We start from the raw sequence: 21,198 nt of genomic DNA, 5'->3' as shown, positions 1-21,198 counted from the left end.
CTGCCTCCGATGTCTTGTTGAGTGTCGCCAGCAGTGTCGAAGGCAACATTCACCTGCTATCGCAGAATCCCCCTCCTTCCTTCATCGCTGACCTCTTGCTGAGTTTTGGGTAGGTCTGGTTCATAGGCCTCGTAGATCCTGACCACATTGGCCGGCTGGAAACCTTCAAATTCGGCCGGTATTAACCATTGAGCCTGGAAGCGCTCTTCATTCTTCAAGATACGAGTATCCATTTCTTAAAGCAGGTGGTCAACAAAAACGTAGAAGACTGAAACCTTCCAATACCGACTCGGGTCCTGTACACCATAGTTCGCCATGTTCCTCTGTCTGGCTGCTTGTCGTGGCACTGTTGGGTAAATCTAGGTAAAACAAAAATATAACATTCGATCGATATCGCTAATGGCCGAATCGATTAAACCATTCGTTAAAAGAATGGAAAATACCTAATAGAAGTTTACCGCGTATATCTGAATACGGATCTCATTAAATGTATATCGAAATATCAAAGCAGGTAGCACATTTTTTTAAATTATCAGTCTGCAGTCTGGCAAAAACACGATGCATTTCGAACTGTTACAAATACGTTTTTATCATTTGTGTTCCGTTGAATTGTTAATTATTGCGTTAAAAAGCTTTGCTATATGCACCAATGGATCAATACATATATTTATCGGCAACCACATGCAATTAACATGCAAATACAGGTAGTATGTACCTGGTACTCGTCAGCTAAGGTCACAGCTTCCTGATAAAGGACATGGAAGACAACGCGGTAGGCATTCTTGAATGTACGAAGCGCATCTGCCCTGCTCGTCCACATTGTTTCACACAAGGTCTTCAACTTTTGTCGGCCTTCCATCGCTTGCTTTGTAACAACGTCTTCTGCCAGTTCATCTGCAAATGCTGTGAGGCGTTTTGCAGAATAGTCAAACGCAAAGGCACTGCACTGTAGACATCATCGTTCTGACGCATAGAAGTTTGGAGCAATGGACCAATGACAGCTTTAGGCAATGCGACTTACAATGGGTGTAGTTAGCGAGTGGTAATCCGGATGAGTGCTTAAACACAATAGCACTTGCCACCATGTTTCTGCGCCATCATAACAATGGCCCCGAATGTTCAAAATATCTAAGCCAGTGCCTTGCAGATATTCGAGTATGCATTGTGCCAAATATACTCCCTTTATTGACAAGTGCAAGTGACAAACCCTAAAAACTGTTCACGAACGACATGCTTCTCTTCTACCTTTGAAACAAAATGAAATCAAACAAAAAGTTGTTCCTTTGTTGAACAGTCAGTTGCCTCATCAGCCATAATAGAGAAGAAACCAGACAGTTTACAATCAGATATGATTGTACTGACAACTTGATCGGCGCAGATACCCAACAGTGCGTTTTGAATATCCGACGAAGTGTAATTTGCGTTTGATTGAGCATTTGCAAGATGATTTGCCAGAATTTCGTCATTCCTTCCAAGCCTGTTTTAAGTATTTAGACATAAATACGATATTTATTAAGCGCTCTCTGACGTCACTCCTTTCCCATAATTCTCTGATAGGTGGCGCTTTTTTAGCGCTTAAATCATTGTTAAGCGCGCCTGCAGCCGAGCGGTCATTGTTAAGATATTAAATTTGAAGATATAAGATATTAAATTTGAAAAATGGCGTCTAGTGGTGCGAGATTGAAGAACGCGGTGGATGTTGAGGGTTCCATCCGCGACCTAGAGGAAAAGGGTGAGCTATTGTCTCGGGAATTGCTAGAACGTACTCCAAGAGCAAAATCGACAAAGAAATCGAACGAATTTGACTTCGACGAACTGCTGAAAGAGAGGGACATTTTACGACGGCAAGTTGAAGAGAAAAGGGCCCATGGAGATGAGAAGCGTCTTTTTAGCGAGATAGATGCGTTGAAACAGCAGCTGGCTTCTAAAGGCGTTTTAGTCTTATGATATCTATCAAACTGAAACTGAAAGTATCGCGATTAGTAACTAGATAGCTAGATAATTAACGCGAAAATTAAATGGTTAACACGAAACAATTCGCAACCACTATCAGGTTATCTTACGGCAGAAATATGCCACCAAAGATTATAGACAAAATAACTTTAAATCTTTTGATATTGTATTAACGGGCATGCATTGACATATTAATGGACGGAGTAAAGACGGACTGTTGGGTAGATTGGTTTGCGTACGGGTGGATGGAGGGAGGAATGAAATCACGACAGGAACGGAGAGATGGGCGGAAGGACAATTTGATGGATATACTAATGGGTCGATGGAAGGATGAACGGACGGATTGTGTTAGGACGGTCGTTCTTACGAGACGAGACATATATTCTGGGTTCTTGTATTTTTATCTTTTTAATCCCACAATATTTTTTAACCCACTATCAAGTTGTATGGTTTTATCCAACAATGACAGACTGAACAATTAAATGAAACCCTAAAATCCTATCCCTGACCAAAGCCCAAACCACAAAATATAGCTTTTTGTATTTACGGGTGTACAGGCGTATGCATAATTGGATATATGGGTGAACGAACGGACGATCTGACGGACGAACGGAAGGGCAATGTAACAGTAAAACATAGTACTGAGCAGTATATATTTATACATTTTTCTTGACGGATGAAAAGGTGAATAGGCAATTGTGATAAAAGGAAAGGAGGGATTGATTATTAATGAACTGTAGAACTGTAGTGTAGCGTTATTGTTTTACATAAATGCGTGTAAGTTTATTAAACTAAAAAGTAACTACGAACATAATATATCCATACAGCAGGAAAATGCAAAATATAAAATATTAAGGTTATAATGTAATTCCTTACGACCATTTGTTCTATGATAAACTAAGATAATAATATTTTATTTTTGTCCGAAATTTCCGAAACTTTTCCGATTAAACATTTGTCACCCACACGTACCTCGATGGAAATTTGAAATCACTGACCAACTTCCACTTCTGTGATAAAGGTCTGAGTTTGAAGTCATAATTCCACGATCCATCGGAATCTCCAGGGTCGGAGTAAGGGGAATACATGTTGAATGACATTCAAAATATACTCCCGCTTCGCAAATTATATTCGTAAACAAAACCGAGTTAAACACACGCTCATTGAAATCATGCGATTGCCGGTTGCTGTAAAAATATTATCGAATCGATTTGTTAAACGGTTCGACTGTCTTCAAAAAATAGGCACCAAACTTTTTGGAAAAAACAAACTTAGTCAACCTTGAGTGTTAACTTGAATATCAATAGGCATAAGCTGTCACCCCCTTACTTTTCAGTTTTTATAGCAGAATTGGACGTTTTGTATTTTTCAATTTTGGAAACGATGTGTAGGCCCGGGCCTACCGTGCCTATTGGAGCTACGCCGATGCCGTCGACTGGACGTTGTGATTTGGTGGCTCTCCCAACAAGGGCATATCAGTTATAGACGTATATTGGACGTTGGCATATCAGTACTAGACGTATATTTACATCCGTACTTGATTTTCTGAACAATAAAAATTGTATTCATTTTGCATGAACCGGTCGACCTTTCGTGACCTTTTTAGGCGGAGTTTGGCAAGAAAGAAACCCTCTGATTGGGCGCTGGTGAATCACTGTGCTTAGTGATCTTACTACGATCTACTTTATTGCTAAACATAGCTGGGTACATGTTCTGTGTGAATGCCGGCTTGTTTACATGCTTGTTGTGTTGTTTTACGAAGAATTTAAATGAAATACTTTTTCTACAAATATCATTTGGAAAATGTTTGAATTTGCATTTGATAATAAAAGAACACGCATTGAACAAATAATAAAAACAGATAAAAATTGACGCGGTTTTTACTACGGTTCCGACGGTCTGCAACAACTGTCAAAACAAACATGGCTGATGAATCTGAGTTCGGCGATTTCTTTCCAAGACAAATGTATGATCATTTATCGGATTTAGACATTGAATATATTTCTACGATAGAATTAGGCGATATCTTCGTCTACATTTAAATACATGAAATGATATGAGACTGTCAAAGTGTCATGTATTTTCGCGAGTTCGAACATAAACGTCTTAATATGGACAATTCGAGAAGAATAGCACATCATAACACAATATCTTTGCAAAAGTTAAAAGATAACAAAAAAATGAAATTATGACGTTATAATTACCTTGAACTGGATGTTATCCATTAAATCACCATGACCACATTTTATGCCCACTCACATGGGTCATGCATATGTAAAACATGAGTTAAAATGTATCGAAAATACTCTTGATTAAAATGAACATATTTCAACCAAAATCATTTTTACCTCCACATATTTTACAGAAACTACCAGATGATTAAAAGAAAAATCTTTGACTATTTATTTTTTTCTGCTAATTACTTAATATGGACTATTTATTATGCAGAGGATAAAAAGAACACCAAGGGCGACACGTGCTCTTACCATTTACATTCGATCTACACGTTTTATTTCCCTTTGTTGTAATCAAAGACTTGTTCTCAAACACTATTAGAGCGAAAAAAATAACAAATAGAAAGGAAAAATGTAAATATAAGTATTGATTCTTATTTTTTGTGCGTTCATGCAGTATGAACGCTCGGCCGCGATTTTGTATATTTGCAAAGAATCGCTACCGCGATTCATGGATATGCAAAATCGCGGCCGAGCGTTAATACTGCATGAACGCACAAAAAAATAAGAATCAATCCTTTAATATTGGACGTGGGTACTGGTGTCGTTGACACATCGTGATGGAAATATTGACGCCGTGTTCGCATCAACCGGCCAACACTTCAATAATAATTTCGACATACACATTTATTTATGCCATTTAAAAGCTTATACACATATATAATCATTTAAATTTGCATTTTAGGATGCACGTTTTAAAGTGAGAAAGGCAATTGTAAATTAATGTTACTGTCAACATTACACCATTACGTGTATTGCTTGATGTCCCCCGGGGTGACCAGTAACATCAAAGTAGCCTGTCCTTTGTCGGTGGTCTATGTTTGCGCCCCCGGGCATCCCTCAATGTAGCTGGATGGTTAAACACACCTAATGCAGTCGGTAGTATTAACTGGCCTGCCAGCTTCAACCCAGCGATATTAATTCGAATTGGATAATACTGTTAATTGTGCTTGAATTAATAGCTGTGACCCATAAAGTGCAATAGTGTGCGTGAATAGTATCCCAAAATAGCCATAGCTAGTTTTTGTTCGGTTACTACGGATATAATACGGAATACTGTGGAATCAAATGTGAAAGTTAATTACTTAAAGACAATTAGAATTATTTAGACGATGGTAAAACATATTTTACTTATATTTTGTGTCAAACATAAAAGCAATCGCAGTATCCGGAGATTTACCAAGGTATACAAGTGAGTAAAACGCCAAGATTATATCCGTCAATGGCACTGTTTCTGTCCAGAGATTAACTGGCCACATCATGTGCCACATAATGGGCTTTATCTGCTGGGCTGCCGAGATATATGGCACCTCCATTAACATCAATTACAAGTCGTTAAGAAATATTATTTTTTTGGCATGTATGAATAGACTTGTTTTTGTTTTGTTTTGTTTTCTTGCAGTCGACAGCTTTAAAGCATGTTGTAATGTTATATGATAAATGTACGCAACTAACATGCTAAGTCATTATGTAAATCGGCCTTTGAAAAACAATGTTTTGTTAGACAATGGTTTTATTTGCATCGTATTTCCGCCCATTCACCTCTCATGTTAAAGGTAGGTTTACTGTTACCTAGAGTCAAAACATCTCTTTGAACAATGATAACAGAATATGATCTTATTATGACGTGTGGTGTACTGAGACTGGCTGTATCACATGACCCCCGGGGCTTTGAAGTCTAAACATCAAACACCTGGTTAGGGGCGGGGTCCCCGTAACACAGCCCTTGTTTCCCGACCCTTAAACACCGGGTATCACCTTACTGTAATCTCGTTCTGTTTGTCTGTTTTTCGAAAAAGCACGTAAAGATTTGATAACTGAATTGCGTATCTTTTTCTATCATTTGATCTAACCATACCCCTGTTAGCGCATGTTTTATAGCTGATTTGAAAGTTCTTCAGAACACTACGGAGCGTATCAAGTGACTATACTTTTTGACCACACTCGGCCGCATTTTCGTTTGAGTGGACACAGAGTATTGGATTAATACTTAGCCGCGGATACTAACTTTTCACTTTAATGCTATTCACTTTGATTATTCACCTTTGTACAGAGGGATTTATTGTTACTTAAGGTAGGTTCATAATATTGTTATTATCCTAAGTATCTGCAAATACCTTTTGGAATTTGTTATGCGTCGGTGGATTTTATTGAAGCAACAATGCGAGGTATTGAAATAACACTTTCAAAAACTTTTCAAACTGAAGGAAAATAAGTTCAGAAAATTGTAATTTAGTACAAACTGGCACAAAGATGGGAACTTGTACGGCTGTTGTAGATGTTACTTAAAACAATGTGAAACAACTGGAAGGAGTACGTTAAAGTACCGGTTTCCATTGAGAGTATATATTACAATTATATGAAAGCACACACATTGATTAACATTTTGTCTTCTTTGTTATTCAAACAGTTTAATTGTTAATGTTTAAATGAAAAGAGTGCTTTAGCATCGCTACCTCAATGATCAATGCAATATGATATGGCGCGATTGTGAAATGGATACCGACTCGTAACACTCTGTTGGCCGCCAGCTACTGGGTTAGTGTACAACATCATGATTTATATAGCAACACTTTATAATGATAGCCTGTTCATTTTCGTGTTACCTAAAATTACTTCGGTGTCAAAAATGTATACATATATATTTATTTTTCTTGCTTGAAATCACCAGCGGTCTTAACATTCTAAAGTACGACTGTGTATGTAATTACAGTAAAGCGTTCAAGTTCATGAGCTAGATGTAATGCAATATCATATCCAAACTTTAATAAAGCCAAGGTGTGATTTTCAGATATTTGCTTAAATTGATAATCTCCTTTGAAAGTGGGTTTAGAAGAAGAAGATAGGCTATTATTGCCGACTATATTAGTATGCATTGGAACAATCATGCATTGTTTTAATACCGAAAATAATCCACTTGGCGGTGGGTTGTCTTGTTCTGAAACAATGCAAAAACTATCAGAGCAACACTGGGAGTTAAGAAAGGTCCTTAAAGTGGTTAACCGCATGGCGCCTCGGTAACATTGTGTCACAGTAATATATGGTGAGCATTAGCTGGTAGCCACGGGTCACAGTTGTCGGAAAATTTATGGCCACTGGATCCCGACACACCTGTATATTTTCTGTTAAAATATTCACTTCGCTATTATCCGTTATTCAAAATGGAATCCATCAGAAGCCAGGATATGATCTGCTAATGCATTACTGTCAGGCTAGAGGTGTTCTGACGGGGATTTTTCAAAGATATTTGGATTAACGCCTCTCTTCTGATTTACATTTCTGTGCAAACACGAATTATGTTTGGATTTTAAATTAAAAGCGAATTGAAGGTAATGTCGATTGTGACACTGTAGTAATCATGTTGTGTCACAATTTCTGTACTAAACTAGTATTGTGGTATTCCGCATTCAAATTATACGTTGAGGACGTTTCAAATTTCAAAGGTTATGTTAAGCAATGTTTCCTAATTTGACAGAACAGCTCTTGATAACAGGTTTCGTTCGCTTCGTTACAGACGGAATCACTACTTACCTATCTATACACTGTAATTATAACAATACTATAGACACATTTAAACAAAATGAAGATTGTCGACTATCACACTAGTTTATATAAGCTTGCAATAATGTGTCACATAATGCACTCGACAGCACGGGTCAGGTGATTAATGACACTCAAATTTTAAAACATTATGACCATTTGTAAACAGTTTCCATAGATACGGTTCATATTTAATCGTTTGTTTGGACGCCCTCAAGATGTCGCCACTATGACATAGCGTAAAAGGTCGTTTGATTGTTGAATTAATTAAAATTTCCATCCATTAACATTTGTATAAATATGGAGTGTGTTTGCATTAGCTGATGACAAAACCCATATACATGTACATTCTTGATTCTGTGTCAGTCACGGTCAGTCTTGGTCAGTCTTGGTCATACCATACACGAGAACACTTAACACGACGTGCCAATACTGTAAAGAATACAGGCATAATAAATGGACGACTGTCAATGTCATGTTTTTCGGTTGTTAATTTCAATCGTAAGTTACGGCATTTTTTATAACTATATTTCGCACATTTTAACCACAAATGTCATTACAGGTCGTTTTTATGACAAAGTTATTAAGTGAGAGATGGTTGAGCTGAGCGAATTGATTACGAGATATGTGTTCATGTACATGTATGTACACTCGCTCCGGAGAACACTATACATTCGATACTGAGGGAGAAATGACTCAGATTTATTGGATCTACAAAACATAAACTATTTCAATCTTGTAATGAAATAGATGGAATATTTGTTTAATAGTTTTGGAGATACGTAAATAGCTTAGAGACATAAGCTTGCGCTCGTCTCTAGATTTATTAATACGTCTACGCATGCATGCGACTTGAAGGGATTTGTACTTCCGCTTATTATTTTTATAAATGGTATATTAGCGTGTTTGGTTGCTTGGACAAACGACACGTTCATTTAAAACTGTTTTAGCGAAGGGCACGTGACAGCCGAGCTTAAGATGGGCGCACCTGACATTACCGTGGTTTACTGCTGTCAGTATTTTCTGCCCTGTTGTTCACTCTGTATTCTGTGCGATAAGGAAATTTCAATTTCCATGGACGTAAATACATCGGCATGTTTTTATGCCCCACTGAATTCAAAACACCCTTGATAAGCATTTTCTTAACGATTCAATCAACAAAAATAAGTGTGCGAGATTTCATTTTTTTAAATTTAAATATTCAAATGTTTATGTTTTTGATACAGTGGAAGTGAATTTGAGATAATCAGCCCCAGTTTATCAGCGTTACAACAGCCTGATATGAGCAGATTACGTAACAAGGCAGCTGGTTACAGGAATCAAAACTCAAAGCCTTGCAATTAGTTTTGTTAAAATGATTTAATCTTACGTCAATTGGTTATTGTGTTGTTTACTATGGATATAGTCGAAATAAAATGTCGGTGTGTCCGTCTGTCTGTTATTCGGTGACCTCCCTGGTCAGAAAACTTGATAAGCCTCGTTTGTTGGGAGCTCGACATTTTGTGTTTTGTATAAATGTTTCATTTCAATCATACGGAGTTGTGTGGACGGACCATGGGCTTACATGATATTTCCCTCTCTACCGACCGGCCTGATTTATGCTGCACAATACCCGAAACTAATGACCTTTTTGGCTGAGCGCTATTATTCCACCAACATAAAAGTTAAAATCCACTTAAGATTCATTACTTGTTTATTCACCTGGGCAAAGGCGTATCAATTTGCCGCAACGACGGGCTTTATTGCCCAGAACGAATTGAATTAATCGAAAACCCCATAAACATGTCGCTCGAGACATTGTTTTTGTGGCAAATGATCATAATCTTAATTCTTAATAAGACGACTTTATCTTTGAAGGGTAAAAGTATTTTCGAGTGTTAAAAAGCTTAGCGCGTTAATACAGAGTCGTATTATTACATTTAGTACTTGTCTGCAATAATTAGAGACTAAGTCACTTCAAAGGTACTTCTCCTCATTGTTACCTGCCTTGTTACGCCATAGCCTGTATAATTCAATTAGTAACACTGTAATCCTATAATGGTAATCCTATAGCGGGGACGCGCATGTTTTACTACTCCGGTTGCAGGTATCTTTACAAAAAAACCATGGCATGCCCTTTTGAGATGATTAAAGACAAACTTGTTTCTGTTTGTATTCACGATTTAGTGTTTGGCCAATTATATTTGGTGTAGACAAGTTGTATTAAAATTTCGGAAATTTAAATCTCACGATATCGAGTAAGTTTTTTTGGTTTTATTTCCAGAGCTTGTTTTTGCTTGAAACATTTTGCGTCTGCATCTGTTGAATCTTATCTGTTGCAGGCAGATAGAAAACCATAAAACAAACGCAACGTGTACCAGATTACGCGGATATAAAAACTGTTTCTTATGAAATGAATATAGCGTTATACGTTTAGGGAGGCACTCTTTTGGCAATGATTTATGGCAGCTTTCATTTCGAATATAAGTAATTAATTTGAATCTAAATATCCGCACCCCGTGCGAGGTGTTTATTCGCATACCCAATCGTTTTCTGCTCTGACATGGCCAGGTAGTGTGTATGGAAGCGTATGAATGCTGTCAGAAGTATGGAAGCGTATGAATGCTGTCAGAAGTATGGAAGCGTATGAATGCTGTCAGAAGTATGGACGCGTATGAATGCTGTCAGAAGTATGGACGCGTATATATATATGCTAATGATTTGATCATGTAATATGTTCTTATGCCGAGTTGACGAAAAATTATTTTGTCGACAAAACTCGATGAACTATTGAATATATTGAGTGTATCGTATATTCAGATGACATGGTGAAGTAGTCATTTCGACTATTTTTTTCGACTTATAAAACTATCGTGTCATAACAGAAGATGTCGCAGTAATGGACGAAAAAGTGTCGGCATAACGTGTTTAACCTTATTTGTCGAATATTTTTTTTAAAGCCAACATATCAAGTTAATAAAGAGAACCAGTTGACGTAATTTTGATAACACGTCATGTCTCAAATCGACATAAAACAAGGCGACACTATGATATAATAAACTAATCAGTGTAAACGAACACGCGTAAATATTAAATAAGGTAGCTATGCGTAAAAGTTACCGATATGATACCTTTAACCAGTCTTCATGTTAGCAGTCTGTATGGAGAGTAATTGATACATCTTTAGCGCGGTATGTTTGATGATTTCCTAAACATCCAATAACACTACAAACAGTTTTCGTTAAAACATTCTCGTATTCATGACTAATAAACTTGCAATAAATCTAATTTCAGATGTGAGGCGTGATGTTCCCGTGCAGGCGACAAGCGGCGCGGTCACGGCCGCTCCTCGTGCTGATCGCGGCCGTCGCATCCTTCTCCCTTCTCCTCAACATCCACCTCGGCTACCACGGCAATCTAGCGCTCCATGGACCACGCCTCGTTACTTATGACGTCAGCGATAATGAAGACACGCGAAATCAAAATGACGTCATGATTAAGGGATTTTTCGAATATACCAGAGACGAATACAAATTTGCGGAATCCGTTATGCTTAGTGATACCCATAATGGTGGATTAGCCGACGAAAAGTTTGTGGGAGAATCATTTCCGAACCGACGGCGTTTAAACCAGCAGGAATATGTTCAGGCCGGTAACAAGGAGAGCCTGGTTGACCTCCGACACCGGATAAACAAGGTAAAGCTAAATAGTTAAGCCGTTTCAAGTACTTTGTTGTTTAAGGGTGCGATGCAGTAAACAATGGATTGTAAGAAAATTCTCATTCTCCTTTATTGCAATTGAAAGGTCAGTTCTGATTTCAACAACGCTGTAATATGAGGCCGTGAATTCTTCATTATGAAGCTCATAAGTCACCTGCAAAAGCTGTTTTCGGAATGTGTCATGTTTGGCTGGAGTTATTGAAAACTTGACAAGTGAGGAGATACCCAGGTGTCATATTCCTGTCATCTACAGAACGACGGATAGCGGTCATCAGAATGTGCCGGCCACTCGAGTCGGAAATATGAAGTCTTTCAAATACGCGACATGTTTCCGCGAGAGTGTTGTCAACTGTTTTTTTTTTTTTTAGAAGATATTGCATTTTTTTACTTCACATCATTTTGTTATGAAATAGCCATAACATTTTAGTGTGATAATGGTCACTCTGTTCAAAATATATCCAGAAAAGTCATAACTTTGAAGTGTGATATGTCTTTGCAAAATATATTCAGTAACATTTTACCATTTTAGTGTGATATGTCTCTGCAATAATGTTCCACATTTGCAACATATGCATTAAACGTAACAATTATTAATACATGTAGTTAGTCGACGCATGCTAAACCCCACTGCTGTAACGTCACGTCAGGTACCATTCTATCTAAAAATAATTATTGACATTATCAAACGTTGAGTGATACAGACATATATATGTACAACTTGTGTCCTAACCTATGACAGCTGGAAAAATCAATCCGCACCCACAAGGCTGTAGCGGTGTTGGTACCCGAAGGCCTAAATCTGCCGAACGTTTCCACAACGGCGGGCGGGAAACCAGGTACTATGGGACGTTATTATTGCTATAACAGTTTATTCGTTATTGTAAATTTAAACGCTGTTATTTATATATTATAATCTAAGGTAAACTTAAAATTGTCAAAATACTCTGCTTCAAATTAAATAGCGCACAAACTTTTACAGTTTGTATGAAAGTGTTCATGTATAGTTTTCTCCTGCAGGCGGGCTACAATGGGTTGATAGAAAGACGGTGGTCCAGGGTAACTGGTCCGTGACGCTGTGTCCCGAGGGTGACGCCTGCATGCACAACTGTCCAGGGAAAGGAGAAAAGGTATCAAGGGGTGGGAAAGGTAGAAGTGTGATTCCGGAGTTTCTGTTTGGCATTTTTCAATGCTCTTCTACAGAGGGGTTTTTGACCAAGCTTAGCTGAACACTCCCTTTCTTTGTTAGCTTGTGCCTGGTAAACATACCATTTTTATCCTTAAACAAGATTATTTTGTATCATAGCACAACAGTTATGTTTTGGTTGTATTTATATATCTTATCATTATAATACGATTCTTTATGACATGTATCTGGTATACAATGTCCAGGTCCTGTGGGTCGGGCTGGGTGCGACAAGTAACCAGAGGGCGGCGGACGTTCTGTGTCGGCTAGCCAAAACAACCCGGAAAAAAACAGGTAGGATATATTGAAAAAGTTTGTCATCACATTTCTGAATCTGATTCTAGAAATATTTAAGTTTGACAGAATAAATGCATGCATACTGATTTCAGGTGAAGATCTCCTCAACCTGTGTTCGATTTATGGCGGACTGCATGACCACGAGAAGACAGCACCCCAAAACGACTCCCATTTCGTTTTTAGAGTGCAGTAAGTGTCGATATTTTAATACATGGCTTCGTTACCAATGAAGTGGGACTCTCAACTTTATGAAGACAACCGCTGTTCCTTACGTTAGCACAAACTGTGCCTAATAATTCACACTGTCATACTTTGAATATAATTTTTGTTTTTGTTTTATAGTTTGAGTATCGTTGAGACTTTCTTTCAAAATCAACCGATTTCAGACATAGGCTTGATCACCACACCTCATGGCAACTGCCTGCACCACCGGTGCCCTTTATGACTGGTCATGTGATCCGCATGCGCGTGCTGGCGGCCCCGGGACCACTTCCGGTGTACTATGTGCGGCCGCTTCTGGGGGTTGTGCCCGTGACGCGAGGAAATATTGCCACGGAGAAATCTGCACAGGTATGTTGCTTCCCCCCGAAATGTTTGAATTCGGTTTTGTCGAAATGTTTTGGAAATTATTTAATTACTGTGTGTGCGATCTTCCAACCTGAAGGAAATAGAAAACTCTGTAGTTTTAATTCACCGCCCTGTGAGACTGACGTTATCTAATGACTGCAGGGATTACATACGCAATTAAACCATCGTCCCATGCTGGGACTCTACAGCCATTTATCAAAGTACATATTTCATGTTTAGTAAGAATGTTGTTACAGCCATTATTTATTAATTACTTAAGAAACCTTATATCTTGGTGACGTAATACATCATATTTAGTTTAATACTATTTTTATTTGCAGTTTTTTGCTACACAATTTATTAAGTTGTTTACTAGGCTGACTGACTAATGGGCAAACTGATTGACTAATTGATTGATTGATTGATTGATTGATTGATTGATTGATTGATTGACTGATTGACTGACTTTTATGATTGATTGATGCATTAAGTTATGAATTGAACGATCGATAGATTGATTGATGCATGGAGATTAATGAATCTATTGGTGAACTTGAATCTTGAATTAAATTGAAGTTGATTACTATTCTGATTGACTTATTGTCTGACTTTTTTTTCGAATTATTATTTTTTATTAATTGATTAATCGATCTACTTACACCCTAGGTGCCAGTTGAGGACGCCCTAGAGTGGGTGTCTGAATCCCAAGGTCTGGGAGCTGTATCGGGCTGGTGGCGCCGCCTTTTGGCCCTTATCCAGCGCTCCATCCGGGTCGTGCAGCAGGACGGCGCAGAAATTGGACTGATGTGGGTACAAATTATTGACGAATCAACGCATAATAGGCTAATAAACAACTGGTTGTAATAAAATCATCATGGGAACTACTAGAGATTTCTAACTTTAACCAAATCATTGTGCTGATACTTGGTATACTGATATAAGTTAATAAACTATTGATTATCATTTCACCTTGTTAACATTAATTTGGCATACATCTGAGTTTGTGTATTTAAAGTGTCTCGCTCATTGTTTGTTAGATGCATATTTTTTTAATTACGGAAAATAAGTGTGGAAAATCATAAGGAAAAATACCAAGAGCTTGAACCCTTCGGCAAATGTCGATTTTTGCTCAAATATAGTCTTTGAAGACCACTGTGGTGTTGAGAGATTGGTTGATTGGCATTATCCACGATGTTATCAATGTATCCTTAACAGGTCAACATATCTACTGCTCTTCTTAAAGTCCCGGTGGCCGTGTGGACTACACGGCTATTTTCTTATTTTTTCTTGACTTTACCGGCGTGGGTTCGAATCCTACTAAAATCAAACTACTTTTTATGCTATAACTGTATTTTTTGTCTGCAATTTCGAAATCATAGAGTAAAATAATCATTAAATAAGTGTTTTTAGATGCATTACCGAGAAAATAATTTATGGTCCAAAAACATGTGCGAGTCACTTTAAGAGCTATGATCCAATTCTTGAAGGAATAGCATAACTTATTTAGATCTAGTATTCCATTGGTAAACATATTTTATTATACATTTCAGCTGCACGAGAACGTTCCGCTTGCTTGATGTAGACGTCATATGTACTACACTGAACACCTGCTATGTCATTCAGGCAAGCATAACTCCCCAATACTTCGTTCCTCGTGGCTTCACGTAATAAATGCGCTTGAACAAAGTTGCCTTGCCTAATCAGCTTCGCAAATCCATGAATCAAATAAATCGTAATGCATTTCTATATATAATAATTGGTATATTCTTACTTGATATTAATGACTTTGAAAAAAATGTTATAATTTACTGCCAACCGTTTACATATGGTTGAAGTATAAGTTGAGTATACACTTTCTCAGATGTATGACATACGGGAGATTGACGTCTCCGTCCACGAGGTTTTGTTGGCTATGACGTCAGACGTTGACGTTAATGATGACCTTTTTGCTGCACTGTCGGGTTCCGTTCTAGGTGACTTGCAGGTACGTTTAATGTTTAAGGTGCTCGACATTTGTGCAGGCATATACAGCCACACTCGATCGAAAATTAATTGGTAAACTAAATCAATCAAACGCTAAATTAGCAAAGAAGTTGTATTCCGTGTATCGATGCTTTACACCGAGCACGTTAAAGAACCAAGAGGTCTCTTCGCAAAGAGCTAGGGTATCGCAGCCAGATCTCTTGTATCTCACTCTGTTTCTTCAAGTCTTCCAATGTCTGGATTTGACTGCGATTTGCTGTTACTTCTATCTCATGTCACTTATGGCATTTAAACACAATTTAAGTCGTGATGGCGTCACGGCGGGGTCAAGCCATAATGCAGTCAATGGGCGCGGGCAGACCTTGATAAACTCAAATAAACAAACTAATAATCGGAAACATTAAGTGTGCATATTGACCAATTATTCATCATTCCGTTCTTTCTGACTTGCTTTAGCCGGTGCCTGACGCGGAGCTCGCGTCCTTGATCCAAAGACGACGGGAGATGCGGTCCCTAGCGACGTGGATAGCGGTAGGTGTCTAAAATGCGGACCTATTGATCAGCGCAGATTTGCTTCATTTTGAACATAATTCATGTCACGCATTTAAAAAAAAAATAACATACGTAGAAAAGTTTCATAATGTCTTATTATCAGCACAATTACAATATAGATGTTGCAATAGCCAAGTTTATACTGTTGTCACTTGTTGGTATAAATGTGCGGTTTATTTGGCGGTGCACGGATATGCAAGACACTCGAACAAACTCAACACAAGAGCATAAATTTTCGCTAGAGTAGATTCGCTTTTCCGACGCATCCTTCCTGAGACGCCAGTTCGACAATACCAGGGGCCTGTGCAAGAGATTCAGATCAACCTTGCCCCGAGCCATTTAAAGCTCACCCAGGAGCCGCAGTCACTTCGTACAGCAACTTCAAGCAACATAAATGCATGCCAATACATTGTTCATTAGCGTATATATTCGTGAAACAAGCTTTAAGTATTTCATGTTTTGCTTTTTTATGTTTACTCATTCGCCATAAGGAATAAGCCAATCATAAATACACTTTAACTATTACTATTAAAGGGTCTAGTTGAAAGCAGTTTATATTTATTATTATTTTTGTTTTACTTTCACCAGTTTCATACCTTATTTAGTGTATATCGTCTAACGACTAAGCTAAAGAAAATTAACAAGGGATATAATTTCAGCTTCCTCAGCGGACGGGTAGCGCGGTATCGGAAGAGACACTGGTCAGGGTGTTGGATCATTTCAGCCGACAGGACCGGCGGGCGCGTTCCGATATACACTACAATGCTGAGTAGGTGCCGTTATGTACAAAGTAGGAATTTAAGTAACACATTCTATTATATAATAGACTCAAAATCTTTGCCCCGTAGATATCAATCGAAGAGTCCTTATATTTCTTGTTTCCTTAATTGATTTTACCTGTAATTGTTTTTATACTTTTGTATTCCTTGATATACATTTTCTTCATGCGCTATTTGTATCAAGTTTAAGTAAAAAAATACTGAATTACAAACTTATTATATTTCCGAAGGCTGATTTAAACGAAAATATAAAGAACCAAATAACTATTTATTGCTTGCAGGATTTCTGTTACCAGTGAAGAAGACATATACCAGAATGTCGGTACGTTCATTTTCTGTAATAGAAAAAAATCATTTCTCTCTTTACTTCTCGCGTGATTTTTTCTCAGTATATTTAGATTCAAGCCAACTGTTACTACCCCCAGTTTTGTTTCTTTTCAACAGACTACAGCGCCGTCAAGTGCAATGAAGGTAATACAACTTCCGTCTGTCTATTAAACACGATTAACACGTGTCCAGTTAGATGTTTAGAAAAAAACAACATATTTTAAGATAAGGCATTTTGAATTTGAAGTGTGTTTGAACTATATCGAGTAGTAATCATATTTGTACATTTAAAATGTAGTCGTAGATACCATTTTCCTGAATATTGTAGAAATGAAAAAGAAAATAACCGTTTGTTACAACCTCCAGAATCATGGCTATCTTGTATTCAGACAGCTCTGATTGCGGCCAGATAGACTCCATACACACGGAGCCTCCGACAGAAGTCCAGGCGGTATCCGCACGTGAATATTCCTTGCACGTGGACTTTGACGTTATCGTATTGCGCGTGCATGTGTCGACACAAGGCTGCGCGTGCCGCGTTATACTAGAAGAGAAGCACGGTAGTGCAGGGTGAGACCGGCAGTTCGGTGTTTCTGTGTATAAAACGACTATTACACTCTTATATATTGTTTTTCTTTCTTTGAAAAGGAATACGACCAGTGGATCATATTTTATATATCATGATATACATTATTTAGTGTACAGTGAGTTATCCAGTACTCGATCGCAAGGGTCTTCCACAGAACAAAAGTGGGCGGGGAAGGCCAAAAATTAAAATGTAACAGAAGTTCATTGTTTATTTAGTCTTGAGGAACGATTGTTTTCGGCAGTTAAACATACATTCGTTGTGACATGTTTTGGGATCGTAGGGAGTTAACCAAATTTTACAAAAGAAGATATTATCTGGTTTTGAATCAAACAGCATTAAAAGAAATGACCCAGACTACCAATTCAACACTCTTGAAAGGTATGCTTTCAAATAAGAAAGATAGTTAATTAAATAATAAAAATAGTGGATTTAATTCATTTTCTGGTTGCACAAATGCCAACATCTTCTTAAAATAGCTGCAATCACCAACAAACCTTAAAACATTATTGATTGGTGTGCACTGACAATCTTAGCACACAAACATATTTATTTTGTATTAAGACATATCGGGAAAAATGTAAATGCTTTTTGATAGGAAATCTGATAAATTCTTCTTTCGTAAAATTTGCTCGCCTACTAAGTACAGCTACACATGTTGCAACGGATATATGAATTATGCTTGCTTAATATTGAACATCAAAACTAAATTATTAATTTTTGTAAACGTTTTTTTAATTTTGATCCTTCAAGCGACGTTTGCACTGTGGAATGCCCTTAACACGTATGATGGTATATTCCGATAATGGCGTACATTTTTCTTGATATTTGTATTTTACATTTCTGATATTCATCGAACTGTTTTTCCAGACCCAGGAACATCACTGTGGGACTGGGGGAAAACCGGGTGGCGATTTACATGGTGGACACGGGCGGCCCGGAGATTAAAGTGGTCACCATGATTACACTGTACATATACCGACGACAGCGGGTAGTTGACGAGCTGGTTTCAACTAGACTATGTGCTATTAAGCAGGTATGTAGTGCTATGGTTAGAATCAATATATTATTGTATCAACACGATAACATATCTTTCCGTATTTCTCGCCAATACAACAGAACTGCAAACTTTGCCTTAGTATTTTTTCCGCTGCACATATTGTTCGTTTCAGGACTGCAGTATGCGGTATGACCCTGAGTCGAGTTGCGGTTATTTCCCTTACACCGTCCAGGCACACAGGGCGCAGTGTCAGTCTGGTGATGTGCCAGGTACAAACACAAGGGTATTCTAACCATTAACAACTTTACATTGAAGTTTAACCTCTTCTACCTGGTTCAGCTTAGTATAATGTTTAAGGTAAACGTATTATGTAAACTCTAAATTTATCGCCCGCCTTTCTTTGTCTAACTAAATACTTGTTTGTTGTAATTCGTAACGATGAAATCGTTGTACTTCATTTGCTAGCTAGGTTTTAATCTACAACAAATCTGTTTCCACCGGCCAAAGCATATGGTGTGTTTAGCCGTACTTTTATCATCATAACATGTACGTTCACAATTGATCCTCAGGTCAGTGGGTTGTACCATGCGGCCACTGTGAGAAAGGGTCTGACTGCCAGTGGAGCCGCGCAGAATGGCGACCAGATGGCTGCAGCTACCAGAAGTTGCCTCCGCAGGCGCTCAGAGGCTGCCTCGCCGGCCGGACGCTCATGTTCATAGGAGACTCCACCAATAGGGGCATCGCGCACTACATCATAGAGCAGATCAACGGCACATTGACGGCATTGGACAAGACACATGGCATCAAGACGTACAGTAACGTGAACGACAACCGGACGAAGGTGACGTTCGCTTACTATCCACATTTCTGGCTCCCGGCCGACCATAGACCCTCCTTCAGGAAAGTTCTCTACCAGCTGATCCGAAGGTATGCTTTCAGATAGTATGACATCCTTAAACCTATATTCATTGAGCTTATACCCATGTGTTTATATATGTTTTCACTTTCCCTATATTTTCAATGAACTCGTTAACTTATGCTTACTGAAATATGTTTAGAAGATCTGATATTAAAACAGTCTGTCATATACTGATGTTTGCTGTTACTGTAATTGTTTTGATCAGCTAAAAAACGTAATTTATGATTTTAATTTAAACACTTGATTGGTTAATAAAAACCATGCTTTCTATTTTATGCTTTTTCTGTTATAGTTCGTTACCAATTGAGAACAGCACGGACACAGTGTTAGTGGTGGGTGGGGTACAGTGGCTCGCCCGACAACACATAGATCTCATCATAGAATCTTTACAAAGGTATGTAGGGGACTTCTGCTGGAAATTGTAGTGACGAAACACGAAGATGTGTTATATATTCATATATGTAAATATACCTTTAAATAAAATAGTATAAGTTCTAGTCTTAAATTGCCGATGTTGAGTCACAAAGTTCTTAAAGCCTTTATACTTTGTTGCATATTAAAATATATAAATTACAAACGATATGTGTAATTTCAGGAAAGGGTTATCTGGTATCGAGGTTATTGTAAAGGGCCTGGGCGCCGGATTCCATCAGCGTGTGGAGGCCATGAGACACGTGCCGGCACGTGCACATGAGGCGTTAGCGACCCGGGAGCGCGAGGTGCTGAGTCACGCGGCGCGGAGCGGCCTTCAAGTTGTAGCTACATTCAATATGACGGCCACCAGGTACCGAGACTTCTTGGAGGGGAAATGTGCCTGCCATTTTCACAAGGTAACTTTAGATTGTATTCACTTATCTGTGTATATTCTGTTTAGTTGCTGGATGCCGTTATGTTGACAATTGAGCTCTTTGAATTGATATCAGTTTAATCGATAACAGTACCTATACATAAAAACTGCGAAAGTGAAAGAAGGAAAATAAAAAAGCTTCAAACATCCTTTGTTTAAAGGTAACGCGTCTGAAGTCCGGTGCTGGCGGGTACACGGTACAGGGAGAGGTGAACGAGGCCTACTCCCAGATACTCCTCAACCAGATGTGCTAATGTCCGTCCAAAAGTGCAATTATTTTTTGTTTATTTTGTTACATATTTTTTCAAATAAATGTTAAATATGCAACACATGTTCTCTTTGTCTCTTAATGCATTATGCGTACGATAACTCACTCAACTACATCACAATTAGCATGGAGGAACTTGCTGGTGTATCATACAAATACACTGTACAAACAAACGATTGGTTGATGCATTATATAACAGTCCCTAAAGTCTGAGCGCAAAGTTGAGTCGATTAATTTCCTCCATAGATAAAGCAATGTCCGGTCATAAGACCAAAGAAACCCCGTGTTTCCGGTTATTCGACCGACCCTATCTTTTCAACGCCGACCCTAATCATTTTTAGGCATGAATGTAAAAATTAAATACATCGTCGTTGTTTCGGTGTTTCTGGCCCCGGTTCCTTTCCGCACTCATTCCTGATCTCTATTACCGAGACGCTTTGTTAACAGGAAATGAAAACTGTCAGT

At 38.2% G+C, this 21,198-nt stretch overlaps 1 protein-coding gene across 6 annotated transcripts; it reads left to right on the top strand.

Annotated features, from left to right (window-relative positions):
* Window positions 1–5,262: 5,262 nt before the first annotated feature.
* On the top strand, window positions 5,263–20,786 carry LOC128215790 (uncharacterized). Of its 6 annotated transcripts, none has more exons than XM_052922385.1 (21): window positions 5,263–5,379; window positions 11,001–11,402; window positions 12,165–12,261; window positions 12,443–12,552; window positions 12,815–12,902; window positions 12,998–13,094; window positions 13,292–13,475; window positions 14,139–14,278; window positions 15,023–15,095; window positions 15,334–15,456; window positions 15,912–15,986; window positions 16,667–16,776; window positions 17,068–17,108; window positions 17,231–17,257; window positions 17,503–17,683; window positions 18,570–18,735; window positions 18,872–18,968; window positions 19,269–19,626; window positions 19,911–20,012; window positions 20,214–20,448; window positions 20,627–20,786. In XM_052922385.1, exons 2-21 carry the CDS (start codon window positions 11,013–11,015, stop codon window positions 20,717–20,719), a joined length of 2,787 nt encoding a protein of 928 aa, XP_052778345.1. In that variant the 5' UTR covers window positions 5,263–5,379; window positions 11,001–11,012; the 3' UTR covers window positions 20,720–20,786. The 6 variants fall into 6 exon arrangements, with proteins under 6 accessions (XP_052778345.1, XP_052778341.1, XP_052778344.1 ...); XM_052922381.1 differs by lacking the exon at window positions 5,263–5,379 and adding an exon at window positions 6,057–6,261; XM_052922384.1 differs by lacking the exon at window positions 5,263–5,379 and adding an exon at window positions 7,350–7,516.
* The last annotated feature ends 412 nt before the right edge of the window (window positions 20,787–21,198 follow it).

Source organism: Mya arenaria, chromosome 14, assembly GCF_026914265.1.
Source record: "Mya arenaria isolate MELC-2E11 chromosome 14, ASM2691426v1".
NCBI classification, from domain to species: Eukaryota; Metazoa; Mollusca; class Bivalvia; order Myida; family Myidae; genus Mya; species Mya arenaria.
Note: the sequence above shows the minus strand (reverse complement) of the source record. Positions and strands in the feature narration are given on the sequence as shown.

Coding starts and splice junctions, on each gene's coding strand:
- LOC128215790 (XM_052922385.1), top strand. CDS start 11,013: ATGTTCCCGTGCAGGCGACAAGCGGCGCGGTCACGGCCGCTCCTCGTG. Junction 17,258..17,502: donor CGCCGTCAAGTGCAATGAAG/GTAATACAACTT, acceptor TCTTGTATTCAG/ACAGCTCTGATTGCGGCCAG. Junction 20,449..20,626: donor GTGCCTGCCATTTTCACAAG/GTAACTTTAGAT, acceptor CTTTGTTTAAAG/GTAACGCGTCTGAAGTCCGG.